Source organism: Plasmodium inui (genome assembly GCF_000524495.1).
Source record: "Plasmodium inui San Antonio 1 unplaced genomic scaffold supercont1.6, whole genome shotgun sequence".
In the NCBI taxonomy this organism is placed as follows: Eukaryota; Apicomplexa; class Aconoidasida; order Haemosporida; family Plasmodiidae; genus Plasmodium; species Plasmodium inui.
The window spans coordinates 749853-763424 of NW_008481840.1; the positions used below are offsets into that span (position 1 = coordinate 749853).

A 13572-nucleotide genomic window follows, 5' to 3' on the forward strand; every position below is an offset into this window, starting at 1 on the left:
AACGTATGCTGTAGGGGATGTTAACATTACCTATGCGATGTTCGCAAAAAAAAAAAAAAAAAAAAAAGAAAATTGGACAAGAAAATAAAGGCTTCATAGTGATAAAAAAAGTTATCCCTGTGGGGATATGCCATTTCCTATTCCATTTTTTATGAATAAATTATATTTATGTTATTTTTTAAATGTTCATTTTTTTTTCATTTGTTTTTTAATAATAACACCTTGGCATGAAGCGTCATTGGGCATCCTTCATTTTCTACCCCTATGATATGCCAGCCTATCCCCCTGCATTATAGTAATAAATGAAAAAGAAAAAAAAAAACAAAACAAGCACAAAAAGGGTAACCCCTTTTAACAAAGAAGACCTTACAGAGAGGTTCTTTTGAACAAATAAAAACGAGTTTACTTACGAGTGAGTGGCGTCACTTAGTAGACAATCCTCAGCACAAACATGTGCATAATTATATACTTGGACCTGGTTAAATACACGAAGGGGTGCACATACCTAAACATGCTGCCAGGGACACATGTAACCCGGAACCACTGACAGCGGCCTGCCAATTGGTTTACAATGCATATGACAGATGGAGGGACATAAAAATAGTGCTGCCTAATACTTTGACACTATTGGATACGTGGAAGGAGCTAAAAAAAAGGAAGGGCTGGAAAAGAAAAACAAAGTAGACCGCCATTTTCTTCGCAACGTTGACGTAGCAAAGCATCCTGCGCATATATAACACATTCGTTTAATACTGTGTGAAATTATAGTACACCACACGGGTTGTATCATATTTGTACTGTCATAGGGATGCTTCTTTTTTTCCCCCAGGGGCTTGCCGGCCACTTTCTAACGAATTAACTGTAGCACTATACCGTGCAAGGCAGGCCACCCCTCTAGAATGTGTTCATTTTCTGTGCATTTGGTTTTATCCCAAACAATTTACTGTTTGTATTTTTATTATTAAAAAGGAGCTTGAGGTAGTTACATACGTAAATTGTATGCGCCATATGTATGGCAGAACTTTTTCAAAACAGAGCGGCTTCGTTTTTCGATAAAGCACGTGCGTCACCCAACCTACAAATTTTTAACCAGCTTGGCTACTTTTTTTTTTTTCGCCTTCATTTTTTGCGTAATCTTTCTGTCGGTTTTTTTTTTTTTTTTTTCTTTCGAGTTTTCCATATTATTCTACCATTTTCACTTTTAATTTTATTCACTCTTCCCGTATTATTTTCCCCCTTTGACTTCTCCGTTCATTTTTTCCAGCCCCCTTTTTCAACAATTTACAAACTGTTCCATCGCAGTTATATGTATGCAATGCTTCGATTCCGCGGCGCATGATATGAAGAGGAAAAGCAGATACAGGGGGAGAAAATCCAACAATCCGTTTCCATGTCGCGTATATATAGAATAGTAGCTACTCCTTCATGTGGGTCATCGTTGTTGGTCTAAGTTGTACGCAGGTAAAAACGAGGATATTTTTCGTGCTATGGTATTATAACTCCTTCGGGATTGGCATATGATATGTTATGTGTGCATCCTGGCACTAGCCACTTCGCATTCGCCTCACATTCGGTTCGCGTTCACTTCGGGGCCCAGATAAGAGGGGGCTCCTAAACGTGTACAACACGTACATATTGCGCAGGTATACATGTATATACGTATGTATGCAAAGATCTCTGTGCACGAGGAGAAAGATTGCTTGGTAAGACCTCTCCCCATCCCCTGTTCTTGCCTGGCTACTGCATCGTCTGGAAAAAATGAAAATCAGCGATGTCCTCAGTGAATCCATATTAAACGAAAATGGGAAGCTGAAAAAAAGCGGAATAGGGATGGACCTAGGGCTAGGAATCGGCAAAGGGAAGGTGGAAATGACCAGCAGCGAAAATGTACTGGAAGAATTTGAAATCAAAAGTAAAATGAGGAAAGTGTCTTTGGGAATCCCCACTAAGGAATTGGATGTGAAGAATATCCTCAGATTATTGAAAGAACCGATTTGTCTCTTTGGAGAAGATAGCTATGATAAAAGAAAAAGACTCAAAAGTGTACTAGTAACAAAATATGATAAATTTGTAAAAAAGAAAAATATCCATAATGAGGAGGAAGTGCAAGAATTTAAAAACATCCTGAAAAGGTACTACATCGATTTTAGCAAACTGTATGATGTGAATTCACCAGAATATTTAAAAATAAATGAATTGGAAGAGCAGTTAGGGACGAAGAGGTTAAAAGAACAAAGTATTGCAGCTGAAGGGATCACTGTAAGGAGTACCATCACGGAAAAATTCTACACAGAAAGTTCGGAAGAACTTAAGATAGCTCGTCTAGACTTAACCTTAAAAACGTTGCCGAGGATATTATTGTACAAAGAAATGATAAACAAATTTCAAGACAGATTTTCCAAGGATGAATTTGAAAAATATATATCCTTGTATAATGAACATATGAAGAGTGAATTCGACTTATTCATTTCTCAACTGGGTGATGATAGACCTCTAACAATGGGGAAGTTCTCCCCTGACAATAGCTCCTTTGCAGTCAGCAGTTATAATACGTATATTAACATTTTTAATTATCAGAATGATAATTACGCCATCGTGAAGACACTTAAAAATGGACATGAGGATAAGATAAATTGCATTGATTGGAACTATCCCAATAATTATTCCTACTATAGTACACTTAGCTATAAGGATGTGCAGAAGATAGACCTTCGCTTGGTGTCCTGCTCATCTGATAGGTCCTTCTGCCTTTGGAGGCCCTTCACCGAAGAGGACTTGCTGGATGACTTGGATGAGCAGGGCGTTTCGTATAGGGACGCTCACAGAAAAGCGGCAGGGGGGAGGAAGAAACAAAGCGGAGAACACTCCGCCGACCAGTTGAGCAATAATGAAGAGGAGGACCCCAAAGGTGCCGACGCAAAGGCAAAGGGTGAGCAGGATAATGGGGAAAGAAAAAAAAGAAATCCCAATAACGACAGTAAACGCGGTAAAAGTGGTAAAGACGGTAAAAAACACCTGTTGTGTAAGGTGAAGGCACACGACGATCGGATCAACAAAATATCCTTTCACCCATTAAACAGACACGTACTGACATGCTCCGAAGATGAAACGATAAAGTTCTTCGACATCGAAACGCAGGAAGAGCTGTTTTACCAAGAGGGTCACAATACGAATGTGTATTCTGCCACGTTTAACCCCTATGGAAATTTATACCTATCTGGAGACTCCAAGGGGGGGCTAATGCTATGGGACATAAGAACGGGAAAAAATATTGACAGAAAAAAAATGGTTCATAATAACTGCATCATGAACATCAATTTTAATCCGTTCATGCCAAACATGTTCTGTACCTGCTCAGCTGATAATACAATAAAGATATTCGATTTGAGAAATTTTACCGTTTCGTGTAATATCCTTGCACACAACAAAATCGTAACGGACGCAGTTTTCGAGCCAACCTATGGAAGGTACATAACATCCAGTTCCTTCGATACCTTCATCAAAATATGGGATTCCGTGAATTTCTACTGTACCAAGATTTTATACAATAATGATAATAAGGTGAGAAATGTTGATATTTCTCCCGATGGGAGCTTCATATCCTCCACGTCTTTTGACAGGACGTGGAAGTTGTACAAGAATACCGAGTTCGCGGAGGAGAACATTCTTGCTCATTTTTTTTGATGTACCGGTGAAGGGCCTTACGCGTGGTGGGGTACGTATTGGGAGTCACCTTTTGAGGCGGGGTATACCATTCCCTCCGCATCCCTTATCGAGCAACCCACATTGGAAGGAGAAACGCGCATATGGTGTACACATAGTACGTACCGCATTATGGTAGAGAGGTGGGCTCCCCGTCGACCCCCTGTGTGCAGAACCCATTTGAAATAAGCACAACGTTTTTGTCCTCTGCGTTTGCACGTATTGGGGGGGATGGAAGCATACGTACGTGGTGGGCTGCACACAAAAAGAAAAGGCCTTTCGTGTGTTACAGTTGGCTTCCTCATTTAATTATCCATTTAATTATCTATTTATTTAAATTTTTTTTCTTTTTTTTTTTTTTTTGAAGAATGTGGCAAAATTCTTGGAAAAGCAACATCTACTTCAGAGTGCATCCTTGGTGCGAACACATTCGCCACCTACCTCCGCATGTTGTTTTGGTATCCACAGTTACGCATCGTATACGTGGAAGTGAGCAAGTGCGCTAACAGTAATGTCCGCGTGGACGCAGCCTTGTTTCTCTCCTCTCCTTTTTTTTTCTTTTTCTTTTTTTTTTGTCTCAACTCGTGAAAGGGGCTCTACGTGTGTTAAAAAAATTTGCACATTGTGGCCACTTCGATAGGGGATACGCCTCCCTTCACCTGTGCCTTTTAGCGGAATTGACTAAACGATAAGGGCGCGGTAAGCAAGGTTCGTCCAAATTGGGACGATTCCAGAGGGGTTGCTGCCCAATAGGGCTTTTTTTCTTAACATTTTCTGAAACGCTACGCACACAAGTTTGGTGCCGCTGGTGCGGGAACAGGGAAGAATCCTTTTTGGAAACCATCCGGATGGAAATATCCCAAGCGAAGGGGTTTAGTAGTTGCCTGTTCATTAGAGCGCAAAGGATCCGCTCTTTTTTACGACACCTTTGATGTCGCCATCCTGTTGAAGGTATTTTCCGAGACGCGGTCACACTGGGGGGAAAATGAGAGTTAAAATAGGTTCAACTCTTCTGTAACGTAATGGGAACAGTTGCTCCTCGCGAAGGAAGTTGGTTCCTCCTGTAGAAGGCAGCGTCGTGAATAGTGCGACACTTGGGAGGGGAGACGCACCAAATGGGCAACTCGCAAATGCAATGTTAATATGGACCAATGGTTCGAATGGCTCCAATAAAATAAGCTTTTAAAAAAAATGAGGAAGTACCTGTAACCGCCACACCCTGGTACGCATCAAAACTGAGCATAGAAATATGCACGGTTGTCCTCACCAGGCATTTAACTTCCCCTCACATGGTGACATTTGCCCGTGCGGGAGAATTTGACACCCGTCGCCCCCTCCCAGCTAGCTAAACGCCATTCCCTGCTTCACCCCTGCGAGAACTTTCAGATGAATAATAAATTTTCTCTCCTTAATGGAATAATTTGTCTTCAGAAAGTAGTTTCACCTGCGAACATTGTAGCCAACCGCTTTTATGGTGTCCCAATATGGATATGCAAAAGTGGAGAGAGAGCTTTCGGGACGTATGGCGCAGTGACCAGGAGGAGGCAAAAGCAGAGGGAGAGATTCTACGAGGAAAAGTACAGACATAACCCTAACCACGTGCCCAAATTTTCCAAGGTCAAGAAGGGCAGCTGGGGCGGCTGGATATATAACCCACTCAAGCAAGTGACCAAGAATAATGGCTCGAATTTTATGTATGAACAAAAAGTAGAGGAGGAAGTCAGTACAGAAGAAAGGGAATGCATAAACCGTCTTATACAAATTCGTAAGGAGGTTACCAAGGTGGGGGAGCCTCACCCCTACAGTGATGGGAAGAATGACGAAGACGGATGCGAGATGTTCCCACCAAATGTAAACCTCTTCTCTATATGTGACAACTTTATCGACAAAAAGAAAGAAATAATTAACAAAATTGAAAATCCACAGTATTTTGTCGACACGCATATAAAGCAGCTAACGAACGAGTACACCAATATAAACCGCCTCCATGAAAGTTGCACTGAGAACGGCTATGCAAAGATTCCAGGGTATTTGAAAGATGTCCGCAGGAAGAGGAGGAATATCTCGGGTGGGGCTCTCTGGGGCAACTGCAAGGTTGTGCGAGATGAGGCGTGCGTAGATAGGGAGGGTACCACCAATCGGATGGAAATACCCCAAGAGGAGGGGGCGATCGTGCACCCCCCTCAACGATATACATGCGGCGAAATGTGCCAAAAGAGGGCATCCGGCAGAGAGAGCCCCTTTCCAATGGAGGAACCCGAAACGTATAGGCGCATCCGGAAAGGCATGGAAAGCAATGGAATGGAAGGCGGAGATGAAGAAATGGATAAAGAAGTGGATAAAGAGGTGAATAAAGAGATGGATAAAGGAGTGGATCAAAAAGTGGCTAAAGAAGTGAATAAAGAAGTGGAACCACTCCTGGAGTACAACCTCACACACTTCGCAAGTGACATAACTGAAGAGGGTGTACTTCAAAAGCGCCAAGATGAGCAAATTCTAAAAAAGCTTTACATCGAAGACATTTTAAATTACGCAGATGAAGGAGAAGAGATCGACATAAGTTGCCTAGACGTATTCACCACGTTAAGCACAGCTGATAGGAATATAAAACTGGGATCTCTTTTTAGCAGCCAGGGAGCTTCATTCATTCTTTATAATAACTGCATTATTGCGTCCAAGTTCTCTAAGGGTACTCTGCAGGAATATTTCCACACAAGAAATGCTTGCAGCTTATTTGATAAATCGTACCAACTAATAATAAAGTTCACCGGGAGAGATTGCATTTACTTATGTAACCAGTTCCTATCTAGTGACCTTAATGACATGAACAGCAACGACGTCTGCTACGCCTGTGTGTTGGATAACAAAGCATACATACTAGACACGGCTTACGTACTAAAGGGAGAAAACGAAGTCGTGCTTATCTCGTCAGGATACTATAAGAAGGGCCTTTATGAATTCTTAAGTGACTACATTTTATTTTGCAGAGACAGCGGAATGGATGTCCACATACAAGTCGAGACAAACAAGAGGGTGCTGTCCTTGCAGGGGCCGCTAAGCAACCTGGTCCTCAATGATGTGCTGGATTATTTTAACTGGGGAAATGCATCCCAAGGGAAGAAAGGGGCGAAGTTCCTAAAAAATGTAATAAAAGAGGACACGGAAAAATGTCAACATTATGGGCTACACTTCCAACGAGAAGAAAAAGAAAAGGATAATTTTTTTAACATCCCGTACATGAGTTTTAAAAAGTTGAACGTGGTGAAAAATGCAAAGGAGGCGATAAATGTGAGGGGGGAAGTAGCCCCCCCTGATGCGATGAACCAGTACGAAATTCTCTGCATTCGATGTGGAGACACAGGAGAAGATGGATTCGAATTCGTTGTAGATAATAGCATAAGTGATTACTACGTTGAATTATTTTTAAGCCATGTGAAGGTAAAATTGGCGGGAGCATATGCCTTGAATATGTTGAGAATGGAGGCAGGGATTCCACTTTACGGCATCGACATTTTTAAAAACACAACCCCCATTACTGCATCCCTTGCTTGGACATTAAAATATAAAAAGATTAAAGAGAGAAACATTTTTGGGTACCAAAATCTGCTGAAGGAATTCAGCATGAAGTCAAAGTTTCTACGCATTGGCATAGTATCTAAGGAATTAATTTTTAAGACGTGCAAAATATTGTCCTATCCGTATAGGGAACCCATTGGCTATGTAACCTCCTGCACATGGAGCCCCGTTTATGAAAAGCGAATTGCTCAGGGGTATATCAAAAGGGAGTTTGCCAAAAATAATGAAAAGGTTCTCATATCTATACCTACCGACATCCCGCAAGAATTTTCAAAGAAAAAAAAATATAAAATACTAAGAAGCAGATCGGCTCACAAGTTTGCGCTCGCCCACGTGTGTGCCTTTCCGTTTGTGAGACATAAGTATTAACCCGGGTTGCAAAAAAAAAACAAACAAACACACAAAAAAGTTGCTGCTGCAAGAGGGACGCTTACAGGGATGTGTGCATACCCTACGGACCTTGGTTGATGTGCAGGGCCACGTGCCAGGAGAACCACTCCACGTAGCAACCCCACTATATATGTGTGCAAAACACGCGTCTACAACGGAGAGGTGGCATGCTTCATTCACTTAGTAAATTTGTGTAGAGATATATACGCACGAAAATGCCTGCATATTCATATGCATATATCTTTGTACGCCAAATTTAATAATGACGCCTGCAAAAAGGCACGTGTTTCTTTGTTTTTTTTTTCCAAACTGTGGGGAAGCGCAAAAATACCCCAGTTTTTTTACAGAAGAATAGAAAAAAAGGGTGAGCAAGAAAGGCGCATAGCACGTAATTATTTGATTTTTCCCCCCTATTTGCTGTCCTGTTTGTGAGCGGCATTATGGGCCGCGTGATGCGCTTCTTATAAGTCGTGCCGCGTGATGCGCTTTTTATAAGTTGTGCCGCGTGATGTGCTTTTTATATGTCATGCCTCGTGAGGCGCTTTCTATATTTCATGGCGCGTAATGCATAACATACCACTTGACATGCAGCTTAAGATCCCCAGTTGGTTCCAACTGCAGTAAAAACCCAAATGTGCGCGAACGCAGGCGTTCGTGTTTTCACTTCCCATTTTTCTCCCTTCCAAAAAAAAAAATTAAATAAAACTTCCATGACAATTTTACGGTTTTCAAATCACGAATGGGTGCGTCCTGTCCATATGTTTCTTCTCCGCGACAAGTGAACTTCCAACGTTTAAAAAAACATGGAGTGGGGGGTAGAAGAAATTGCACATCGCATTGTGTACATAAGTATGTGTAGACGTATGTGGGAGGAGCGCATAGTCATACACAATAACACATACGCGCGGAGGTGCGCATAAGTATACATGTGTATACACATGCGCGAAACGTCAAGTGAAGAGTGCAATCGTCTGCTTCGCTACCGGCACTGCTTAGAAGAGCTGCGCATATATTGCAGCCGCGTAGATTCCATTGGGAAGGGCAGGAGAAAAAAGAAGAAAAAGGAAAAAAAAAAAAAATAAAATAAAATAATAAAAGAAATAAAAAAGGGAGAAATCCGGCAAGTGCCACATTATGCACAAAACGCCACTGTACCTTTTATACGGGCCAAACGCAATTTGCAGATACTGGTAGGGCGAGGGTGAAGGCGTGCATCCGAGTATATGTGTAGACGTGAAGGTGCATGCACGGGCGCGTACGAGAGAGTACATAAACGCCGCATATTTATGCGCAAGTGAAATGAAGAGGGGCAATCGAAAATTGGCATACGCGGCGTAACGGTTTACATGTCATTATGTACACGCATAGAGGGGGGAAAATAACTTTATTTCCTCTTTGCAGCCCCCCATTCTGAGCACAAGTGAAAGTTTTGAGGACTAATTATCCAATTGAAGCATCATACGTAACTGGGGAAGACCAGTTGGAGGTAAAGAGGGAACGAATTTTCTCCCTTTTGCGTTCCACCGCGCGATGGGGGGGCGGAAGAAACAATGGGGATTTTCCAAAGGCACGGGAGATCGCCCACTGGGGAGGTGCTCGCCGCGTGCATATATGCATATATATATACATAATATATATCTAAGCACGTGCGCGTTTATAGCACCTTGGCGTGCACGCTGCATATGCATATATTCATACGGAGCAGAGGCATCGTGATGGAAGGAGAAAAAAAAAAGATTGATGTCGCATAAAACGGAACAGGCTGATTCTCGCCGCAGGGGTAAATACCTGTGCCCCACTTTTGTTGCATGTCAAATTTTGCGTGCTATACATCGACATGCGCGTTTCCCAAAGCCTACAACAACGGGGTGAAGAAAAAGAGTCACGAATTGATGATTGGGCGAAAGGAAAAATTCTTAATTTTCTCACGCAATCAATGGTTTCCTAGGGATTTTCCGGATGAACGCACGACATAGACTAGGCGCGTGCGTGAATATTCATTTCGAGGTCATATCTGTAGAGCCAAATCTGTTCCGTTCTTCATCGCTGTTCTGAAGGAGCATTTTTACCGCTTTTTAAGCAGCATTTTAAGCGGCTCCTTAGGTAGCCTTCTGATGGCACTTTAAGTACCATTTTGACGGCCATTTAAGTAACATTTTCAAGTGGCATTCTTAATCTGTATATACGAAGCAGCTTCCTTTTAATGGTCCTCTGTAGTAGGCCTGTTTGCCGACCTCCCCGCTAACTCTCGCCGGAACTTTTTTCCACTTTTTTTTCCATGCCCTGCAAAACATGGGGGAGGGACACTCAAAGCATACCCTGAACTACGGTTCTCTGAGCGAGGAAGATGTAGATAAAATACGAAAAAGATTTAACCTAAACAAAAAGGAAATAAACGAGAGGGTCAGAACCCTAGATTTTATTTACGTGTATCCTCACATCTTAAGACCCTATATTGCCCTTGTACTTCCCTCCTTCTATGAAGTGTTGAGAAAAACAAACAGGAAAAATGAAAACAAGATGAGTAATTATGCTTTGAATTATGCCCTAAATATCCTTTTTAATAAAAACAGTAAAAAAGTGAATAGTGAAATATCCCTGCAGGATATTATAAATATACTGTCCTATATTCGTACTGTCAAAACGAGAGTTCTCGTGAGAATATTATTCAGGACCTTTTTAAAGTACACAATATCGAAGAGAAATAACCGGAGTATAAATAGCAATATCCAGTCGAGGAAATTGAAAAATGTAGAAGAGAAAGAAGAGGCAGATAATGAAAACGGCATGGAGAGGGTCTTCCTTAAGGAGGATGACAATAAAAGTGAACCAAAAGGGGACACACCCTGTTGTGCGTTTAAAAGCGGCAGGGGGAAAAAATCCAGTGAAGGAATCTGCACAAATGAGGATGTGACCCTTGAGGAAGAGGGGGTAGACCAAGATGGGGAGGGAGATCCCCAGGGAGGAAGAGGTGTCCCCTACTTGGGGAATAATCCCCCAAATGAGGAAAACGATGTCGACGCGGATACGGATGATGAGGACTCCCCTGGGGAAGAAGACCCTATGGGTCGAAACCGAAACTCCTTCGAATTCGTCCTCTCAGATTCAAATGTAAGAATAATAAATAAAAATAAAAAAAAGGAAAGAAATTACAAATTTATCAAGGATAATATATTTATTTTGGACAAACATAAACTAAAGAATCAGTACCCAAAAAACTACATCATGAAGGATTTAATATCTGTGGAAGAAGCCATGCACCACCTGTTCACCTACATGTATATTGAGCAACTCTACATGCTATGCTCAGATAACACTCTTTTTAAGCTAACAAATAGGAACCCCATTTCAGGAAAAAAAAACGACTTCTTAAAACTCTCGGCAAGCAGTGGCTACGATGATATACCAGCACTGAACAGAAAGAACAGTTGGGACGTGGCCTATTTCTTTAACGAACTGTTTTATTCTCTCGAGGCAAAATTAGACTTCCAAAATATTATCACCGGATTTAGACTTTTTGTAAACTCGATCGATAATAACAAGCACTCCATATATTCGCTGGCCACTGAATATATCAGCTCGACGTTCACAGTTTTGAGTGGAAACTATACCAACGCGACGTTTAAGCATTTTATGGACAGCGATGATGTCCTGTCGGGCGAGGCAGGACGGAAGAACGGGGACGAGCCAAACGGGACAAATGATGACAAAAGAGAAGACGAATTCGAAAATCTGAACGACATGTGCATAAACAGCATAGAGCTGATACACACGATATATACGAACATGAAAAAGAGCGAAATAAAAAAAAGAAAAGAAAAAAGTGAACAAGATGAAAAAAGAAGCAAGCTGAATGAAGACAAGTACGAAAAGTCATCTTCCATAGTGGAAATTCAAAATGCAACAAAGGGGTGGAGAGGATTATTTTTAAACAAAACAAGTAAAATATTAACAGACGAAATTGTTTTCACCTTGCGACAGTGCTCCCCATGTTTCTTGAACAACGCATGGTTTAGACTCTATGCTTCATGGAAACAAGGCACAAGTTTCAACCGATTTATTAGCTCTCTTTTCTATTATGAGTCCCCAGTTGTTATTGTAATCAAGACAAAGGATAATCAAATTTTGGGAGCTGTGAGTACTACCCCCTTAAAGGATTCTCACCTCTTCCAGGGTTCATCCAACGATTTCTTATTTTCAGCTCATCCCGTTTTTAGAATTTTAAGATCAAATCAATTTGGCACAAATTATGTCTACTTGAATAGCAAAAACTCCTTTTATCCAAAGGGCCTCGGGTTTGGAGGAAGAACTGAGTGCTTCAGATTATTTCTCAGTGACGAATTTAAGGACTCCTACTGTACCCAGTCGGATTACACATATAAAAGTGGCCACCTGTACTTCCCTCACCATCAGAAGGAGAGGCGTGCTAGTCGAGACCGTAATAAAAAGGAGAGTAGTAATAACAATGCTACCTCCACCAGTGGTATCAATTCTCGAAACGTGAGTCACACACGGGGAGCGTATGAAGACGAGGATGAAGACGACGACGATAATGCGGACAGATTCCTTTATAAACTGTCCGTCAATGAGGTGGAAGCTTGGGGATGCGGTGATGAGAGGGCCCTCGAACAACAGGCCATCATGCAGCAGAAGGAGGAGGCGTCTAAACAGGAGAGGTCAACTGATAAGTCCAAAATTGTACAGAACAGTTTCGACAAGGAATTCCTACTTCCCAAGGTTTTCGTCGGGGGAAAGTACGAGGAGCTATCCCCAGATAAGTAGGACAGAGTGATAGCGCGAGGGAAGACATATCACCCAAGGGAGAAGCATCCAAACAGGGAAAGAACCATCAACTCAAGGATGCACACAGTTATCCGCATTGGGAATCAGCGCAAATGGGATAGGAATGACACTCCCTTTTGCTCCCCTTTTGGTTCCGCAAAAACTTCGCGCATAATTGGACACCTCCGCCGGCTCCCTCCATTGATGATACCCCGGGGCAGGCAAAATCGGGGGTACTGAACATTTATGGCTTGTAAGTGAAGTTTCCCTAAGCGGCGCGTAACGAACGGCACAGCACCGTTGGGAAGTAGCATACGGGAGGAATGCAGTCCTGCCCGTGACAATTGGGTTGGGTAAAAAAACTGATCTTCGTTTTCTTTCCCCTTCTATCACTCGTTCCTGCTTCCTGTCCATCTCTCTTTCCCTCTTTTTTTTTTGTTCTTTGTTTGGAGGCGCGCTGCACTTATCCCACCACTGCCGTGTTGCCATTTTGAATTATATTACCATACCGAGTTGAGCGTAAAAATATGTACACATTCGTGGAAGGAACCCCCTTCCGCATAATTAGAGATCTGTTCGTATTTGAGATGCACTCCGCCGTTTATCCGTACCGCGCTTCTGCACGTGCTGTCCTGTCCACTTGTCCACCGTTTGCCCCTTTTTTGTTGCATTGGACTCTGTGTAGCACGCGCGTCGTGCAGGAAAACATGCATGTGTGGTTACCTGCGTGCGTAAATCTGTCTGTGTGTGTAATTTGCATGCATATTTTTTTGCAAATGCGTACGCCATAACGTAAATGGAGACGATTTTTTTTTTTCCCACTGGCTAAAGTTTCGGCGTGTAGAGTGCATATAGCGCCCCTTGTTGGGCGAAGCGAAGTGAGGTATCTCTCTGGAACATATCTTTGCAGCTACGCGACGGATGGGAAAAATAGCCCTCCTCGCATATTTGAAGTCCTTTTTTTTTTATTCCGCACACACCTTGTGTATTGTACCCTGGAAAAGTTGTTGGCGCGCTGGATCGTCTTCCAATTTTAACTTGTTTCCCAATTTGGCTCTTCCCCTGGCTGATGGAAGGTAACGTGGTACAGACGGGGTCAACAACTAATCGACAACGTATCCA

At 42.2% G+C, this 13572-nt stretch overlaps 3 protein-coding genes across 3 annotated transcripts; all 3 read left to right on the top strand.

Moving 5' to 3' along the window:
- Nucleotides 1-1758: 1758 nt before the first annotated feature.
- C922_01925 (serine/threonine-protein kinase PRP4) lies at nt 1759-3684 on the top strand (the record flags this gene model as incomplete). Its single annotated transcript, XM_008817524.1, has 1 exon — nt 1759-3684. The coding sequence occupies one exon, from the start codon at nt 1759-1761 to the stop codon at nt 3682-3684; it is 1926 nt and encodes a 641-aa protein (XP_008815746.1).
- Nucleotides 3685-5088: 1404 nt separating this feature from the next.
- C922_01926 (hypothetical protein) lies at nt 5089-7647 on the top strand (the record flags this gene model as incomplete). The annotated part of the gene is made up of 1 exon (XM_008817525.1): nt 5089-7647. The coding sequence occupies one exon, from the start codon at nt 5089-5091 to the stop codon at nt 7645-7647; it is 2559 nt and encodes an 852-aa protein (XP_008815747.1).
- Nucleotides 7648-9960: 2313 nt separating this feature from the next.
- C922_01927 (hypothetical protein) lies at nt 9961-12450 on the top strand (the record flags this gene model as incomplete). Its single annotated transcript, XM_008817526.1, has 1 exon — nt 9961-12450. The coding sequence occupies one exon, from the start codon at nt 9961-9963 to the stop codon at nt 12448-12450; it is 2490 nt and encodes an 829-aa protein (XP_008815748.1).
- Nucleotides 12451-13572: the final 1122 nt, after the last annotated feature.